This window comes from Panthera tigris, chromosome A1 (assembly GCF_018350195.1).
Source record: "Panthera tigris isolate Pti1 chromosome A1, P.tigris_Pti1_mat1.1, whole genome shotgun sequence".
Taxonomy (NCBI): domain Eukaryota; kingdom Metazoa; phylum Chordata; class Mammalia; order Carnivora; family Felidae; genus Panthera; species Panthera tigris.
The window spans coordinates 132,024,839-132,043,357 of NC_056660.1; the positions used below are offsets into that span (position 1 = coordinate 132,024,839).

General features: G+C 35.3%; 1 protein-coding gene across 1 annotated transcript in view; it reads right to left on the minus strand.

Annotated features, from left to right (window-relative positions):
• Window positions 1–1,467: 1,467 nt before the first annotated feature.
• TRIM23 (tripartite motif containing 23) overlaps window positions 1,468–18,519 on the minus strand; it is a 37,459-nt gene continuing 20,407 nt past the window's right edge. Inside the window, exons 8-11 of the mRNA XM_007079896.3 lie at window positions 11,943–12,072; window positions 11,077–11,187; window positions 6,212–6,336; window positions 1,468–3,778 (exon numbers count right to left, since the gene is read on the minus strand). Of these exons, the coding sequence (XP_007079958.2) occupies window positions 3,599–3,778; window positions 6,212–6,336; window positions 11,077–11,187; window positions 11,943–12,072 (546 nt within the window). The 3' untranslated portion in view covers window positions 1,468–3,598. The remainder of the gene's footprint in view (window positions 3,779–6,211; window positions 6,337–11,076; window positions 11,188–11,942; window positions 12,073–18,519) is intronic.

An 18,519-nucleotide genomic window follows, 5' to 3' on the forward strand; every position in this document is an offset into this window, starting at 1 on the left:
ACTTCAGAGCTGTTAAGAACCACTGCTTCTAGGGGCCCCTGTGTGGTTCAGTCAATCAAGCATCTGACTTCTGCTCTGGTCATGGTCTTGCTGGAGTTTGAGCCCTCTAACAGGCTTTGTGCTGACAGCTCAGAGCCTGAAGCCTGCTTCAGATCCTGTGTCTGCCCCTCTCCTGCTTGTGCTCTTTCTCTCTCTCTAAAAAAATAAATAAAAATAAATTTAAAAAATAAAAAAAGAAACACTGCTTCTAGTTTCCAGAGAGACTCTTCAAAAAGTTAAAGAAGAACACCTCAACAGACATATTTAGGGAATTCACATTCTTTTTTTCCTTTTCTTTTTTTTAAGTTTATTTATTTTGAGAGAGAGAGAAAACACAAGCAGGGGAGGGGCAATGACCGTGGGAGAGAGAATCCCAGGCAGGTTCCTCACTGTCAGCACAGAGCCTGATGCAGGGTTCCATCCCACAAACCATGAGGTCATGACTTGAACCGAAATCAACATTTGGATGCCTAACTGACTGAGCCACCCAGGAGCCCCGGGAATTCACATTCTTACATTTAAATCTAAACTTAAACTTTTCCTTCTATTGATAAGCAGGCTACTTCCTTTATCCATTTTGTACTACAAACTTGTGAGATGAAGAATGTGCCAAGTTGTGCTACTTCAACATTATGTCCTCCTTTTATAAAGTAGAACTTAGACATAAAATGACTTTCCATTGTGACATTTATCTTTTCTTCCTATTTTCTGTGTCTAGACATCTCCCTAGCAATTTAATTAATCATTGCTGAAAACTTATTCCTAAATTTTTGATAATACTGCCACCAAGTGGTGATGATACCCCAAGCCCCCCAGAAATAGTATTTTGCCTTAAGTGCAAATCATATTTGATTAATCAATATTGCCATTCCCTGTCACAAGTTTAACATAATCAGTAGACCTAAAAACATATCTTCCTAGAAGTCTTTTTTAAACCATATTTTAAATTATTAGCAGGATACCATCTGATACATTCGTCCTCTTCATTATTTTTTTAGGGAAAATGAACGATCTTCCTTTTTACCACTTTGCAAATTGAAAGGTACCTCAATGATACATAAAATGTCTTTTAGTAAATTAGTTCATAGGCTACAGCTAAGTTTTCACAGCCATTTTCTAAAACAGTTATTTAAAATTTAAAAGGCAGGAGTTTCACTTTAATGCAAAATTGTACTTCTCCTTTCAAGACACTATCTATAATACTCATTTTAAGTCAGACTTACCTTGCAACTACAGAATAAATTATTTCTAAATCTTTAATAAACTACAACTCAAATTTCACATGCAAGTCAATCCTATTCCATTTTGTTTTCTTTTTCTTAACCACAGCACAAATTACTTTTTTAATTGGTTACTAGCTATACTCTATTACTAGATAGATGGTACATGAAACAGAATTTTTGAAATAATGATAGGACTTCTTTAAAATGATTTTAACATTTTATTGCTGCCTATATGTAATGCAAATAATGGCTTCTGGTGATAATAAAGCATTCCGGAATTATACACCAGGGCTACACACTTGTAAAACCTGCTTTACATAAACCATACAATAATATTTAGGCTTAATACAGAAATTCAGAGCTAGGAGGCAAATCCGAATAGACTGTACTTAAAACGTCTCTCTCATTATTAAATTTGACATTTCCCAGAGGGAACTAGCAGAATCTTAACTAATGATCAGTGAAAGAATACAACCACAAATAGTCATAAGGGCCTGAGAAAAATATTTCTTAAAAAAAAAAAATCACACACAAACACTATTATGTACATTATACTCAGGTCTAAGCACATATTTTACATTGCGTTTAATAATATGCTAAGAATGTGAATTACAAAGTTTAGCAAAATTGGTGAAATAAACTTAATAATTTACAAGAAAAACATGTTTACATGTTAGTGTTAGACTTTTTTTTTTTTTTTTTTCAATTACCTAGTAGAGAAAACAGTTCAAGGGCTCACAGGCAAATGTTAACACATTTTTTTTATTTTTCACAGTTATTGTAATCAAATATTAAATAATTTAATTCGTAAGTATTACTTATGTGCACAAATTACACTTGTAACAGCATGACTTTTACTTGAAAAATAAAGGATGAAATATTTACTTATTTACACAGTGCCCATAACACTGATGGACTTTTTTTCCTAACGCTTTGTTTTCTAAAAGTTATGCTGTTTATTTTAAACAAACAAAAGTACATTTGAAGAGACGGAACCAAAACAGTGCCACCTAAGACCCACATCTCCTAGCAGTTGAACTAATAAGACAGGATTCAACTTCATCTATAAGGATGAAGAGCATTTAATAAAAAATAAAAATCCAATCTAGCGATGTTTAAATGTAAATCCTACTGCCATAATAAGTGAGTATCCTTAAAAAAATGAAAAACAGTAAAAAGCAGAAAATTTTAAAACTTTTACAACACTGCATAATAAATGTGATGTAAACTATCTGAACATTTCTTATCCTTTCTTAGACATATTCTTTCTCAAATAACTTTTCAAAGCCTTATGAAGAGCCTTGATAACATTTTGTCAAGATAAATGCATTTATTTTGGGAAAGCACTTAACGTAACTGATTCTCCACTGCTTAAATGCCTTGTCTAAAGATAAATGTAGTTTTCTGCATTTCTACTTCTGTCTTTTACTTAAAGCCAACCCTGGCTCTATGTGTAACTTAACTACATTTTACCTATAATCATTCCCACTAAGGATGCAATATTATTTTTAAAAGGAACTCTACTAACTACTTTAAACATGTTGAAAAAACAGAAGGACCAATTTAGAGCTGTGACCTAGGAAATAATATAACCAGGTTCAACCCTGGAAATGGGTCTTTCATAAGTGAAGATTAACTACAACATAACTGATTTTCACAGTTTTATTATTGTTCTTCAGTTTAATACTAATCTGACAGCCGTACCTAGTTAGATAGCATTTCATCTGACTCAGTGGGTTTTATACAAAAGGGCTTAGGAGAAAGTTTTAATAAAACACTATAAAATACTAATTTTATGTAGTTTATAGTTCTTAGCATTAAAAGTGTTATATTGAACATAAAAGTAAAGTAATCCTATTACTCAAAGATGCAGTTTGGATTCTATTTCATTAAGTCACTGGTGTTTTGCTATTAAACACTGCCAAAATCCAGTGAAAAGGCAAATTAAAGCAGCTATGTTTTATTTGCTTCACAAAGTTTGCATTAGGCACTCAGTTGGCTATTCTTTTTTCACTGAAACAATAAACCTTCACTTACCCTTTCTCTGTGACTACTTCTTTCCCAACAAAGGGATCACATATAATGTGAAAAACTTAAATAACAAATGTATGTTTTAAAACATGTATATTTAAGAAGTCCCTATTTAATGCAATTTAATCTGTTCAGTCAAATGTTTAAGAGTAACTTTTTTCAAAGCCATATTGTACTGAATTCCCCAACCAAGATTCATTTTAAATATACACCCTAAATAAACTATCTTTGAGATGTAGAATTTCTTATATTATGTGCAAAATAACTCTTAACCACAAAAGTTTAAATAACTGCTCCATTTAAAATCAAGCAACATCCAATACTCCAGCAGCCACAAGTTGCCGTGAAAGCCAATCCAACCCTTCATACAGTCCCATACCACTTCGAGCATCACAGCCCTGAATATACCAGCTACGGCCACAGCACAATTTATGCAGACTAAGTTGTTCAGTGATCTCTTCTACTGACAGAGCTCCAGCAACATCCTGAAAGATATACACATATCAGAAATTTTTTAATAATCAGCCCATCAAAATTCTCATTTTTCCAATTATTACTATTTATATAGAATTCCATTGGTGCCATTCTAACAGAAGCCTAAAGTTAAAACCTAGATTCACCTTTCAATAATTATTCAATGATTAATAAGTAGAGAGAAAAGTTCTGATGAAGGTCATTTATAGTACAGTAAGAATAGCCTTACAGTGAAATCAGTAAAGGCCATGCAGCCTGAATGAAAGCTACTGCCTGAGTCATAAGGCATCAACTTAAAAGAGAAAGATTAACATGTGTATCACCAAAATGTCTTAAGTACAGAATTCATACAATGAACAGTTATTAAACTCCCACTCCAATTACTCCTGAACATCCCTACTTCCCAAAAGCAACCATGTTATAATCTCTTTTATATTTTTCCATATAAGTTCTATGCACATTCATGCAAATAAACATAAACAGAAACATACTTTAGTTTTTTTGTTTTTAATACACACCTTGAGGATAGGTATCTTTCCATTAGCTGGATAAGCAGACTTCTACATTGTATGTAGATTATCTACATACATCTGCAACATTATCTGTGAAATAACCTTAGGATATCTGTCTGCGGAATACATTACTAGAGGTCGAATTACAAGGTAAAAGGGCACATGCAACTAAAATTTTGACAGGTATGGTACTGCCAAAATGCCCTCCAAGAAAATGTCTCCATTTAATAACTACAGCAACAGTATCTGTGAGTCTGAAGATTATCAAACATTTTTATCGTTAACAATGTAAGTGGAAAAGGGTATTTAACGTTGCCTTATTTATGTTTTTAAAATTTTTTTTAAATTTTTTTTTTAACGTTTATTTATTTTTGAGACAGAGACAAAGCATGAATGGGGGAGGGTCAGCGAGAGGGAGACACAGAATCTGAAACAGGCTCCAGGCTCTGAGCTGTCAGCACAGAGCCCGACGCGGGGCTCGAACTCACGGACCGCGAGATCATGACCTGAGCCGAAGTCGGCCGCTTAACCAACTGAGCCACCCAGGCGCCCCTTAAAATTTTTTTTAAATGTTTATTTACTTTTGAGATAGAGCCAGAAAGTGTGGGGGAGGGGCAGAGAGAGAGGGAGAAACAGAATACTGAGCAGGCTCCAGGCTCTGAGCTGTCAACTCACCCCGGGCTTGAACTCAAACTGTGAGATCATGACCTGATCCAAGATCAGACGCTTAACCACCCAGGGGCCCCTGCATGTTTTTAATAGTAAGTAAAGCAAAGTGTATCCGTTCTTAATACTTCATCTTTTTATTTATTAAGAGGAAAATCCTTTATTCTTCATCCTACCCTTTGCCCTTCTATTGACCTTGAAAGCATTCTCATCCTCCTACAAGCATAGCTCAAGATCTAGGAATCAGCAGCTTCTCCCTGTCCTTCACCTTTCCCCATTCAGTCATCAAATTCTAACAAATCTACCTTCATGAAGTCTCTTCAAACTGCTTCCACCCTTCTATCCCTTTAACTCGGGATCTTGTAAACTCTCTCACTTGAATGACAGCAGCAATTTACTGCATCTGCCCGTTTCCAGTCCCTTGCCCTTGGTTAATTGTATATCCTACCCTCAGATAACAGTCTTAAAACAGATATGAGTCTAAAAACCTTTTGAGAGTTTTCCTCTGTCATAGAATAAAACCTAAATTTCTCAGTCCAGACCTGTTATTCTAGATTTTCTTCATCCTCTACCTGCCCCTCTCATGTACATCTGCTTATGCTCCCTAAAAATACTCATGCTTTTATTTTCTCTGCCTGCAATGTTCTTTGTTTCACATACTTAAAGTCCTATCCATAATTTCAACTCTTGTCATAATTTCAACTCAGAACCTACTTTTTACAAATCTTTGACAAGATGCCACCTTTAAAACTACTCTAATTTCTCATAACATGTTGTTAATATTACTGAAGTTACTTACTAGTTTTCTATGTATTAAAATCTCATATACATTCACTTACATGTTTACATCCCTATATAGGAGTTTTTTGGTTTTTTTTTTTTTTTTAGTTTATTTATTTATTTTTAGAGAGAGAGGCAGCAAGGGAGGGACAGAGAGAGGGAGACAGAGAATCCCAAGCAGGCCCTGCACTGTCTGTGCAGAGCAGGGCTCAATCCTGTATGATCATGACCTGAACCGAGATCAAGAGTCAGACATTTAACTGAGACACTCAGGCATTCCTAGGAGTTTCTGGAAAGCATCAACTACATTTTTAGATACTCTAAGGTAACAACTATAGCATTTTTCACATAGGCTGTATTCAAAATACTCAGCAGAAACTTCATAAATATCTACTGAATTATCTGTTTTGAAATCTTTCCAGTTACCTTAGGATGTAGAATGCACAGAACTACTAAAGTAAGTATTCTGAAATACAAATGTGTTACCTGTTTGTTAGCAAAAATCAGGAGCAAAGCATCTCGGAGTTCTTTCTCTGTTAACAACTTTGCAAGTTCACTGTGTGCTTCACTAACTCTGTCTCTATGACTGCTGTCAACAACAAATACAACAGCTAGCCAAATTAAAAAAAAAAAAAAAGAATCTAATTAGCCATTGGTTAACTTTAAGTAAATGACCAGATATTTTAATACTCTCGTTATTACATTATGGTTAGTCTACTATCTACTATGTTTTTCAGAAAGGCTGCTCTAACAGCACCTAGCAATACTTAGGAGTATGGCTTCACATAGTTCACATAACTTTTCAGCTCTCTTCATTTCCCCTTTTATACAGGATTTACCATACTTGTTTCATCAAACACAAATTGTTGTGTAAATGAATTAACAGTTTTCTCTTAATGAAAATATACCTCTCAAGATCTCCCTAATGATGCTACTTGTTAAGTTTTTATTTTAATCACCTGACGCTCATCACAATAAGTGCATTCCTTAATCCTCATCACCTATTTCACCTATCCCCCCACCCACCTCCCCTCTAATAACCATCAGTTTGTTCACTATAGTTAAGAGTCTGTTTCTTGGTTTGTCCCTTTTTGCCCCCTTTGCTCATTTGTTTCTCAAATTCCACGTGAGTGAAATCATGGTATTTTTCTCTGAATTCTTTCACTTAGCATTATACTCTCTAGCTCCACCCATGTCATTGCAAATGGCAAGATTTCATTCTTTTTTTATTTCTGAGTAACATTCCAGTTCATACACACACCACATCTTCTTTATCCATTAGTCAGTGGGTACTTGGGACTGTTTCCATAATTTGGCTATTATAGATGCTGCTGCTATAAATACCAGGGTTCATGTATCCCTTTGAATTAGTGTTTTTGTATTCTTTGAATAAACACCTAATAGTGTGATTGCTGGATCATAGGGTAGTTCTATTTATAACTTTTTGAGGAAACACCATTCTGGTTTTCAGTGGATGTACCAGTTTGCATTCCAATCAGCAGTGCAAGAGGGTTCCTTTTTTTCTCCACATCCTTGCCAACATCTGTTGTTTCTTGTGTTGTTGATTTTAGCCATTCTGACAGATGTGTGGTGATATCTTATTATAGTTTTGATTTGCATTTCCCTGATGATAAGTGATGATGAGCATCTTTTCATGTGTCCGTTGGCCATCTATTTGTCTTCTTTGAAGAAATGTCTGTTCATGTCATCTTGTACATTTTTTACTTGGATTATTTGGCTTTTGGGTGTTGAGTTGTAGAAGTTCTTTATATATTTTATTATCAGGTATGCCATTTGTAAATATCTTCTCCCATTCCATAGGCTGCCTTTTAGTTTTGTTAATTTTTCCTTTGCTGTACAGGAGCTTTTTATTTTGGTTTAGTCCCTATAGTTTATTTTTCTTTTTATTTTCCTTGCCCCAGGGGACCTATCTAGAACAAAATTGCTATGGCCAATGTCAGAGAAATTACTATCTGTGCTCTTTTCTAGGGCTTTTATATTTGTTGGTCTCACATTTAGGTCTTTAATCCATTTTGAATTTATTTTGATGTATGGTTTAAGAAAGTGGTCCTGTTTCATTCTTTTGCAGTCGCTGTCCAGTTTTCCCAACTAAAGTGATTATCTTTTTCCCATTGGATATTCTTCCTGCTTTGTCAAATATTAGTGGACCATAACAGATGTGGGTTCATTCTGGGGTTCTCTCTTCTGTTCCATTGATGTATTTGTCTATTTTTCTGCCAGTACCATACTGTTTTGGTTATTAAAGCTTTGTAATATAACTTAGAGTCCAGAACTCTGATGCCTCCAGCTTTGCTTTTCTTTTTCAAGATTGCTTTGGTTAGTTGGGCTATTGAGGTCCCATACAAATTTTAGGATTGTTTGTTCCAGCTCTGTGAAAATGCTGATGTTATTTTGATAGGTATTGCATTAAATCGGTAGATTGCTTTGGGTAGTATGGACATTTTAACATTATGTGTTTTTCCAATTCATAAGCATGGGATGTGTTTCCATTTCTTTGTGTCATCTTCTATTTCTTTCATCAGTGTTTTATAGTTTTCAGAGTACAGGTCTTTCATCTGTTTGCTTAGGTTTACTCCTAAGTATCTTATTATTTTGGGTGCGATTATAAGTAGGTTTATTAATTTCTCTTTCTGCTGCTTCATTATTGGTGTATAGAGATGCAACAGATATTTGTACACTGATTTTGTATCCTATGATTTTACTGACTTCATTTATCAGTTTTTTGGTGGAGTCTTTCGGGTTTTCTATGTATAGTGTCATGTCATCAGCAAATAGTTAAAGTTTTACTTCTTCCTTACTGATTTAGATACCTTTTATTTCCTTTTTTGTCTGATTGCTGTGGCTAGGCCTTCCAGTACTATGTTGAATAAAAGTGGGGAGAAAGGACATCCTTGTATTGTTCCTGACCTTAGAGAAAAGGTTCTCAGTTTTTCCCCATTGAAGATGATGTTAGGTGTTGGTTTTTCATAGTCGGCCTTTATTATGTTGAGGTATATTCCCCCTAAACATACTTTGTTGAGGGTTTTTATCATTAATAGGTGTACTTTATAAAGTGCTTTTTTGCATCCATTAAAATGATCATATGTTTCTTATCCTTTCTGTTACTGATGTGATATATCATGTTGACTGACTTGTGAATATTAAACCACACTTGCAACCCAGGAATAAATCCCATTTAATCATAGTGAATAATTCTTTTAATGTACTGTTGGATTCCGTTTGCTAGTATTTTGTGCAGGATTTTTTGCAGATGTGTTCAGAAATACTGGCCTGATATTTTTAAAAGATATATAAGATATAGATGAAAAAAAGATATTTCTCTTTTTCAATGGGATCCATCTGGTTTTGGTATCAAGGTAATGCTGGCCTCATAGAATGAATATGGAAGTTTTCCTTTTCTATTTTTTGGAATAGTACAAGAAGAACAGGTACTAACTCTTCTTTAAATGTTTCATAGAATTTGCCTGTGAAACTATCTGTCTGGTCTTGGACTTGTGCTTACTTTTTGATTACCGATTCAATTCCTTTCCTGGTATTCAGTCTGTTCAAATTTTCTATTTCATCTTCCTTCAGTTTTGGTAGTTTATATGTTTCTAGGAATTTATCCATTTCTAGGTTGTCCAACTTGTTGACACATAGTATTTCATAACATTCTTTTATAATTGTGTTTCTGTGGTGTTTGTTGTTATTTCTTTTCTCTCATTTGTGATTTTATTTACTTGGGTCCTTTCTCTATTTTTCTTGGTAAGGCTGGCTAGGGTTTATCAATTTTATTGGCTTTCAAAGAGCCAGTTCCTGGTTTCACTGATATGTTCTACTGGTTTTTTCATTTCTAGATCATTTATTTATTGTCTAATTTTATTATTTCCTAACTTCTGGTTTCGGACTTTGTTCTTTTTCTACCTCCTTTAGGTGTAAGATTAGGTTGTTTATTTGAAATTTTTCTTGTTTCTTGAGGTAGACCTGTATTGCTATAAACTTCCCTCTTAGAACCATTTTTGCTGCATCCCAAAGGTTTTGAACCATTGTGGTTTCATTTTCATTGGCTTCCATGTACTTTTTTACTTCTTCTTTTATTTCCAGGTTGACCCATTCATTGTTTCATAGCATATTATTATTTTTTAATTTTTTTAAATGTTTTTATTTATTTTTGAAGGAGAGAGAGACAGAGCATGAGCCAGGGAGGAGCAGAGAGAGGGAGACATAGAATTTGAAACAGACTCCAGGCTCTGAGCATCTTCAGCACAGAGCCCGACGTGGGGCTCAAACTCATGAACCGTGAGATCATGACCTGAGCTGAAGTCGGACGCTCAACCGACTGAGCCACCCAGACGCTCCTTGTAGCATATTATTTAACCTCTATGTATTTGTAGTCTTTCCAGATTGTTTCTTGTGGATGACTTCTAGTTTCATAGCAATGTGGTCAAAATAGATGTGTAGAACCTCAATCTTTTTCAATTTGTTGAGATTTGTTTTATGGACTATGATACTACTTGTTCTTTGATTACCATTTCACTTTCCAAAAAAATAGTCTAAATAAATCACCACCTTTATCTCTCCCAAGTATTCTCTCTAGGTGCCTACCACAGCACTTTCTACATATACTGTACTCAAAACACACAGCAGAAACGTCACAAGTATCTACTGAATTGACTCTCTTTTGAAATCCTTCCAGCTACCTTATGTAGCTAAACATTCTATCAACCATTTCTCATGTTTAAAAGCCCATTTTCCCCCTATTAATCAATGGCTTATACTAAACTAAGCATCAAAAATCCCCAAGTAAAAATAATTACTTAGCTTCTCTTCTAGGTGGAAAGTAGGATGACATGAAATAGGTGGCATGAACAAAATCTTCATGTTGAGTATATGCAAAAGCATAGAATGTGGCCGAAATATAAATAAATGCTAGGTGGAATATGTGGTAAAACACATTTTGGCCAAAAGCAAACTATTGCAGGTTCTTCTACAGATAACTTATTGTTAATGGAAATAAAGGAATGGAGCTATTGAGATTCCAATGAGATAAATATTTAACTGAATTGAAGAGAGCAGCAGAACCATACACCAAGAATTCTACCCTATATTATGATATTGCCAGTGATCACGCTTACATGAACACTAATAATAAAGTGCCAAGATATATATTATGGTTTTATCTCTTCACTGCCAAGATATAAATTATGGTTTTTCATGAAATAAAACAAAGCACATATCCCAGTCTTCTACCTTCACTTTTTAAATAAAATAAACTTCACTAGTTAAATCTATTCCATTGAAAATGGCATCCTAAAATTCTGAAAAATTAAGATATCATTTTTCACTCTTACCTTGGGTATTGAGGTAATAATGTTTCCACAATGGTCTTAATTTGTGTTTTCCACCTACATCCCAAATAGTGAACTTCAAATTTTTGTATTCTACAGTTTCCACATTAAAACCTGTTTTTTAAAAAAGTTACTTTAATACTGAACTTATATTTATAATAAGTAACACATCAAACACAGGCAACCCACCGTTTATAACTGTGGTATACAAATTATCTTCATACAGCAATATATACTGCTGCCCAACCAACTCCACTCCTAATAAATCTATATGAGGAATATATACCTTTAACAGCTGTTAGCTCTCTAAACCTCCACCAGGATCCTTAGATCCTGAAACTCAAATAACTGAGTGCTCTGCACCACTACTACTCCCTCACCTTGACACCAATCCTTTAATCCTTCCAACTGTCCCACCAATACTCTGTTCTTTCCTTTTTTTGTGTTTATTTATTTACTTTGAGATACAGAGAGACAGAAAGAGAGAGAAAGTGCACGAGCAGGGGACGGGCAGAGAAAGAGGAAGACATAGCATCCCAAGCAGGCTCTGTGCTATCGGCAAAGAGCCCAATACAGGACTCAATCTCACAAACCGTGAGATCATGACCTGTGCTTGAAATACAGTCTGACACTTAACCAACTGAGCCACCCAGGCACCCCATTCCTTCTCAAAATCCCACCATCCACATTTCAATCACACACTCGCTGAATCTTGCATTTTTTTTTTCTGACATGGTAGTGTCTTAGAGCCAGTAAAGAGCCCACCTCCATGCCATACTGGCATAAAATAAAACCCTCAAGAACTCAGCTGTAAGCTAGAGTTTGTCTATAAAATGTCCATTAAAGTAAAAAGCAATACTCATACTTACCAATTGTTGGAATAGGCTGCATGAATTCATCCTGTTTTAACTTAAACAAAATAGTAGTTTTTCCAGCACCATCTAATCCTAGTGTAACAACTCGAATTTCCATTTTTGGTCCAATGTGAACTCTATTGTCCTGTAATTTTTAAAAATTTAAATCTTATTTTGATATAGAGTTAAAAAGTATTGGCAGTTATACTTTTATTTATAATACCTTTGTTAATTATTTCATCTCCTACTCGTTCCTCTGAGAGGAACCTTTATTATTATATTTTTGTATTATAATTTTGGTGCATAGATCTAATTCTTCATAGAACTCAACTGACAAAACAAAAAACTATAAGCCTGTGTTAACAGGTATACAATGTACAAATATGTAATTTGTGACATCAATAACATAAAGTATGGGGAGGTGGAGCTATAAAACAATAGTTTTTATACACAAATGAAGTTAAAATGTTACCACTTTCAAACAGAATATTATAACAAGATGTTCTTTGTAACAGCAGTGTAAACACACAAAAATCTGTAAGTTATACACAAAGGAAATGAGAAGGAAATCAAACCATGACACTAAAACACCACTGAGACACAGAAGGTAGTAGGAGGAAAGCTACAAGATGACAAAAAAGCTACAAGATATAAATAAAAAATAGTAACTAAGAAGGCAATATTAAGTCCTTAGCTATTAATAATAACTTTCAATGAAATTAACTCTCCAACAACAAAAAAAAAACAAACAGTGTGACTAAATGGATTAAAAAAACAAGATCTAACAATATGCTATTTACAAGAGACTCACTTCATTTCTAAGAACACAAGAAGGCTGAAAGTAAAAGAAAAGAAAAAGATATTCCAGACAAAATAGACTTTAAATCAGACTGTTAGTAAGAGACAAAAGGGATTCTCCCTCAGCCTCTCCATATGTATTCGTGTGTGTGTGTGTGTGTGTGTGTGTGTGTGTGTATGTGTGTGTGTGTGTATACATACACACACATATGGATAAAGGTCCCAAACATGAGATCCAAAAATAGAAAACTCTTAGAAGAAGACACAATGCAAAATTTTCTTGATAATGGATTTGGAGTAATTTCCTGGATATAACACCAAAAACACAGTCAACTAAAGCAAAAATAGACAAATCAGACCATGTCAATCTTAAAAACTTCTGTGAATCAAAGGACACTACCAAGAGAGTGAAGAAGCAACCTACAGAATGGGAGACAGTATTTGCCAATCATATATGTAATCATGGATCCCTATCCAGAATATATAAGGAACTCCTAAGGCTCAACAACAACAACAAAAATCAAATAATTTAAAAACAGGCAAGGGACTTGTACAAAATTTCTCCAAAGAAGATATAAAATGGCCAATAAGCATGTGAAAAGCTCAACTTCATTAATCATCAGAGAAATGCAAACCAAAACCACAATGAGATACCACCTCACACCCAGCAGGATGGCTACAATCTAAAACAAGAACAGGGGCACCTGGATAGCTCAGTGGGTTGAGTGTCTGACTCTTGACTTTGGCTTGGGTCATGGTCCCAGGGTCCTGGGATTGAGCCATACATCAGACTCTGCACTGAGCATGAAGCCCGCCTAAGATTCTCTCTCTCCCTCTGCCTCTCTCCCCCACTTGTGCACTCTCTCTCCCCCTCTCTAAAATAAAAAATAAAGAAAACAAAAACAAAAATTAACATGTGTTGGTGAAAATGTGGAGAAATTGCAACCCTTGTGCACTGTTGGCAGGAATTATAATATGGTGCAACCACTATGGAAAACAACATTTCCTCAAAAAAAAAAAAAAAAAAATTAAAAATAGAACTACCATATCCAGTAATCTCATTTCTGGATCTATATCCCAAAGAAATAAAAGATCTCAAAGAGATAACTGAACACCCATGTTCACAGTAACACACTATTCACAGTAGCCAAAATGTGGAAGCAATCCCAATGTCCATCAGTAGATGAATGCATAAACAAAAGGTGGTATATACAAACAATGAAGTATTATTCAGCCTTAAATCAGAAGAAAATTCTGTCATATGCCACAATATGCGTGAACTTTGAGCATACTATACTAATTGAAATCAGCCAGTCACAAAAAAGACAACTACTATATGGTTCTATTTATATGAGATATTCAGAATAGTCAAATTCAAAGAGACAAAAATAGAATGGTAGTTACCAACAGATGGTGAGAGAGGGGAAAAGCAGACTTATTGTTTATATGGTGTGGAGGTTCAGTTTTTCAAAATTAAAATTCCTAGAGATCTGTTTCACACAATGTGAATATACTTAACAATACTGAACTGTATAATTAAAAATGGTTAAGATGGTAATTTTTTGTATTTTTACCACACGACACACAAAAATATGGTATATATGCACAATACAGTACCTTGAGGTTGTAAAAAGGAATAGAAAATATCACATATTACTGCTATGGAGTAATCTCCAGGACATACGAGTATGTCAAAAGAACATCGTGGAGAAATGTGTAATGTAGTTTACCTTTAAATGTGATCAAAGTGCATGCAAATATATAGATGTATTTCTCTATATTTTTAAAATGATGAATAAAACTAAGAAAAAAATTCTTTTTTTTTTTTAAGTTTTTAAAGTTTATGTATTTTGAAGAGAGAACAAGCATGGAAGGAACAGAGAGAGAAGGAGAGAAACAGAATCCCAAGCGGGCACCGCACTATCAATGAGGAATCCAATGTGGGGCTTGAATTCATGAATCCAAGATCATGACCTGAGCCTAAATCAAGAGTCAGACACTCAAACAACGGAGCAACCCAGGAGCCCCAAAACTAAGAAAAAAATCTTTATGGTTTTCTATGAAGAAAGGAGGGAAAATGTGGAGGGGTCAGGGATAGAAGCTAGACTTCTCTAAATGAATTCTGCTTTGTAGATTTGACTCTGGACTATGTAAATGTTTCACATAATTATAAAACAAGATTAAGTTTTGGGGTGCCTAGGTGGCTCGGTCAATTAAATGTCTGACTCTTGATTTCAGCACAGGTTATGACCTCACTGCCGTGAGACTGTTGCCAGCAGAGCCTGCTTGGCGTTCTTTCTCCCTCTCTCTCTGCCTCTCCCCTGCTTGTGCACATGCTAGCACACACCCTCTCTCTCTCTCTCTCTCTCTCTCTCAAAACAAATAAACTTTTAAAAAAGAACAAGATTAAGTTTAAAAAAAAAAAAGTACCTAAAAAGAGAAAGCAAAATGAAATACATGAACCTTTTAAATTAGGGGGAATTCACTTTAAAAGAGACCAAAACACAACACCCAAATGTCAAGCATAAGCCTTATTTAGCTGGATTCTGTTTCCAGAAAAAAACAAAAAAATTTAACCATCTGGGAAATTTCAATAACTAACTGGATAATGGTTAATATTAGAGATTATTAATTTTTTTAGGTTTTATGACAGTATTTTGGTTATGTATTTTTTAAAGTCCTTACCTTTTAGAAATACACACAAAAATATTTCATAGATGAAATATGTTGGGGTTTATTTCAAAATAACCTCGGAGACTGCAGATAGAAAGGGGAATGGGGATAAGGACAGATGAAATTAAAAACTGGGAGTAAAGATGGCAGAGTAGTACAGGGACCCTGAGCTTGTCTTGTCCCCTGAAACATAGCTAGATCAGCATCAAACCATTTTGAATACCTAGGAAATTGATGTAAGGATTAACACAACAATGTGCATACTTTGAGCCAGAGAGCTTAGCAGTGTGTGGAGCAGAGAAGTGAACTGGGGGAGAGAAAAGCCATGGAGCTGTGGAGGGTAAGGAGCCATTTTCATGGAGAGAGGACAGAGAAAGAGAAAGGGGGACAGAGGAGGGCATCAGGATGGCAAAGAAAAGCACTACCCCTGAAAGTAGCTGGAAAGAGAGAAACAGTGAAAATACTCACAGAGGACTTGACAAAAAAATCTATTCCCCAAAACCAGTGACAAGGAGAAAGGAGAGGGTTTCAATATCACCAGAATTCTACAAACAGTGGAGTGCAGAGTCTGAAGGTTCAGAGCTCAGTGCCTGCCACTGCTCTGGTGAGGAAGCAGGGTGAATCCCCAGGAGCAGGCAGTGAGTCTGAGGGGTCTGTGTGCCACATGAGGAGAACCAGTTCCCCTGCTTGGAGTGCATTTGGTAGATGCCATATAGCCTTCTTGTGGGCAAAAGTCCCAGCAGACCCCTGAGAGCAGCCACGTTTTCTGGTACTGGGACAAAGATGCCAGAGTGCAGCAAAACCTGGCACTGGTTGTGTGTTGTGATCTCCAGAAACTGAGACTCTAATTAAAAATTACATGGAAGCCAATGAAAATGAAAACACGACAGTCCAAAATCCTTGGGATGCAGCGAAGGTGGTCATAAGAGATAAGTATACAGCAATCCAGGCCTTCCCAAAGAAGGAAAAAAGGTCTCAGATACACAACCTAACTTACACTTAAAGGAGCTGCAAAAACAACAGCAAATAAAGCCCAAAACCAGCAGAAGAGAAATAATAGATTAGAGCAGAAATCAATTATTGAAATAAAAAAAAAAAAAACAGTAGAACAGATAAATGAAACTAAGTGCTGGTTCTTTGAAAGAATTTTTAAAAATTGATGAACACCTAGCCAGATTTATCAAAAAGAAAAAGGGCCTGAATAACTAAAATCACGAATTAAGGAGGAGAGAGCACAACCAACACCACAGAAATAAAAACAATAATAAGAGAATATTATGAATAATTATATGCCAACAAATTGGGCAATTTGGAAAAAATGGATAAATTCCTAGAAGCATATAAACTACCCCAACTGAAGAATAAATAGAAAGTTTGAACAGACCCATAATCAGTAAAGAAATTGAATCAGCAATGAAAAATCTCCCAACAATCAAGAGTCCCGAGCCAATGGCTTCCCAGAGGAATTCTACCAAACATTTACACAAAAGTAAATACCTATTCTTTTGAAGCTAGTCCAAAAAATAGAAATGGAAGGAAAACTTCCAAACTCATTCTATGAGGCCAGCTTTACCTTGATCCCCAAACCAGACGACAACCCTCCAAAAAAGAAAATTACAGATCAATTTCCCTGATGAACATGGATGCAAAAATTCTCAACAAGATATTACTAAATCAAATCCAACAATACTTTAAAATAATTCTTTACCATGATCAAATGGAATTTATTCCTGGGCTGTAGGGCTGGTTCAATATCTGTAAATCAATCAATGTGATATATCACACTCATAAAGGAAACGATAAGAATCACAGGATCCTTATCCTGTGCAAAAAAAGCATTTAACAAAATACTGCATCCTTTCTTGATAAAAACCCTCAAGAAAATAGGGACAGAAGGAGCATACCTCAACATCATAAAGACCATATGCAAAAGACCTGCAATATTAACCTCAATGAGGAAAAACTGAGAGTTTTTCCCTTAAGAGCAGGAACATGACAGGGATGTCTATTCTCAAGACTGTTGTTCAACGTTGTACTAGAAGTCCTAGCCTCAGAGAACAAAAAAGAAATAAAAGGCATCCAAATTGGCAAGGAAGAAGGCAGACTTTCACTCTTTGAAGACAACATGATATTCTACGTGGAAAACCTGAAAGACTCCACCAAAAAACTGCTAGAACTGATACATGAAGTCGTAGGATATGAAGTCAACATACTGAAATCTGTTTCATTTCTATGTACCAATAACGAAGCAGCAGAAAGACAAATCAAGGAATCGATACCATTTACAACTGTACCAAAAACCATAAGATATCTAACCAAAGAGGTAAAAGATGTGTATGCTGAAAACTATAGAAAGCTTATGAAAGAAATTGAAGAAGACACAAAGAAATGGAAAAATATTTCATGCTCCTGGAAAGGAAGAATACTGTTAAAATGTCTATACTACCCGGGGCGCCTGGGTGGCTCATTTGGCTAAGCGTCCGACTTCGGCTCAGGTCGTGATCTTGCGGTCCGTGAGTTCAAGCCTCGCGTCAGGCTCTGTGCTGACTGCTCAGAGCCTGGAGCCTGTTTCCGATTCTGTGTCTCCCTCTCTCTCTGACCCTCCCCCATTCATGCTCTGTCTCTCTCTGTCTCAAAAATAAATAAACGTTAAAAAAAAAAATCTTAAAAAAAAAAAAATGTCTATACTACCCAATCTACACATTCAATGCAATCCCTGTCAAAACAACACCAGCATTCTTTACAGAGCTAGAACAAACAGTTCTAAAATGTATATGGAACCATAATAGACCCCAAATAGCCAAACTAATATTGAAAAAGAAAACCAAAGCTGGAGGCATCACAATTCCAGACTTCAAGCTGTATTACAAAGCTGCAATCATCAAAACAGTATGGTACTGGCACAACATCAGACATATAGATCAATGCCAACAGAATAGAGAACCCAGAAATGGACCCACAAATGTATGGCCAACTAATCTTTGACAAAGCAGGAAAGAATATCCAATGAAAAATTGTGCTGGGAAAAGTGGACAGCAACATGCTGAAGCAGATCACTTTCTTACACCATACACAAAAATAAACTCAAAATGGATGGAAGACCTAAATGTAAGACAGGAAA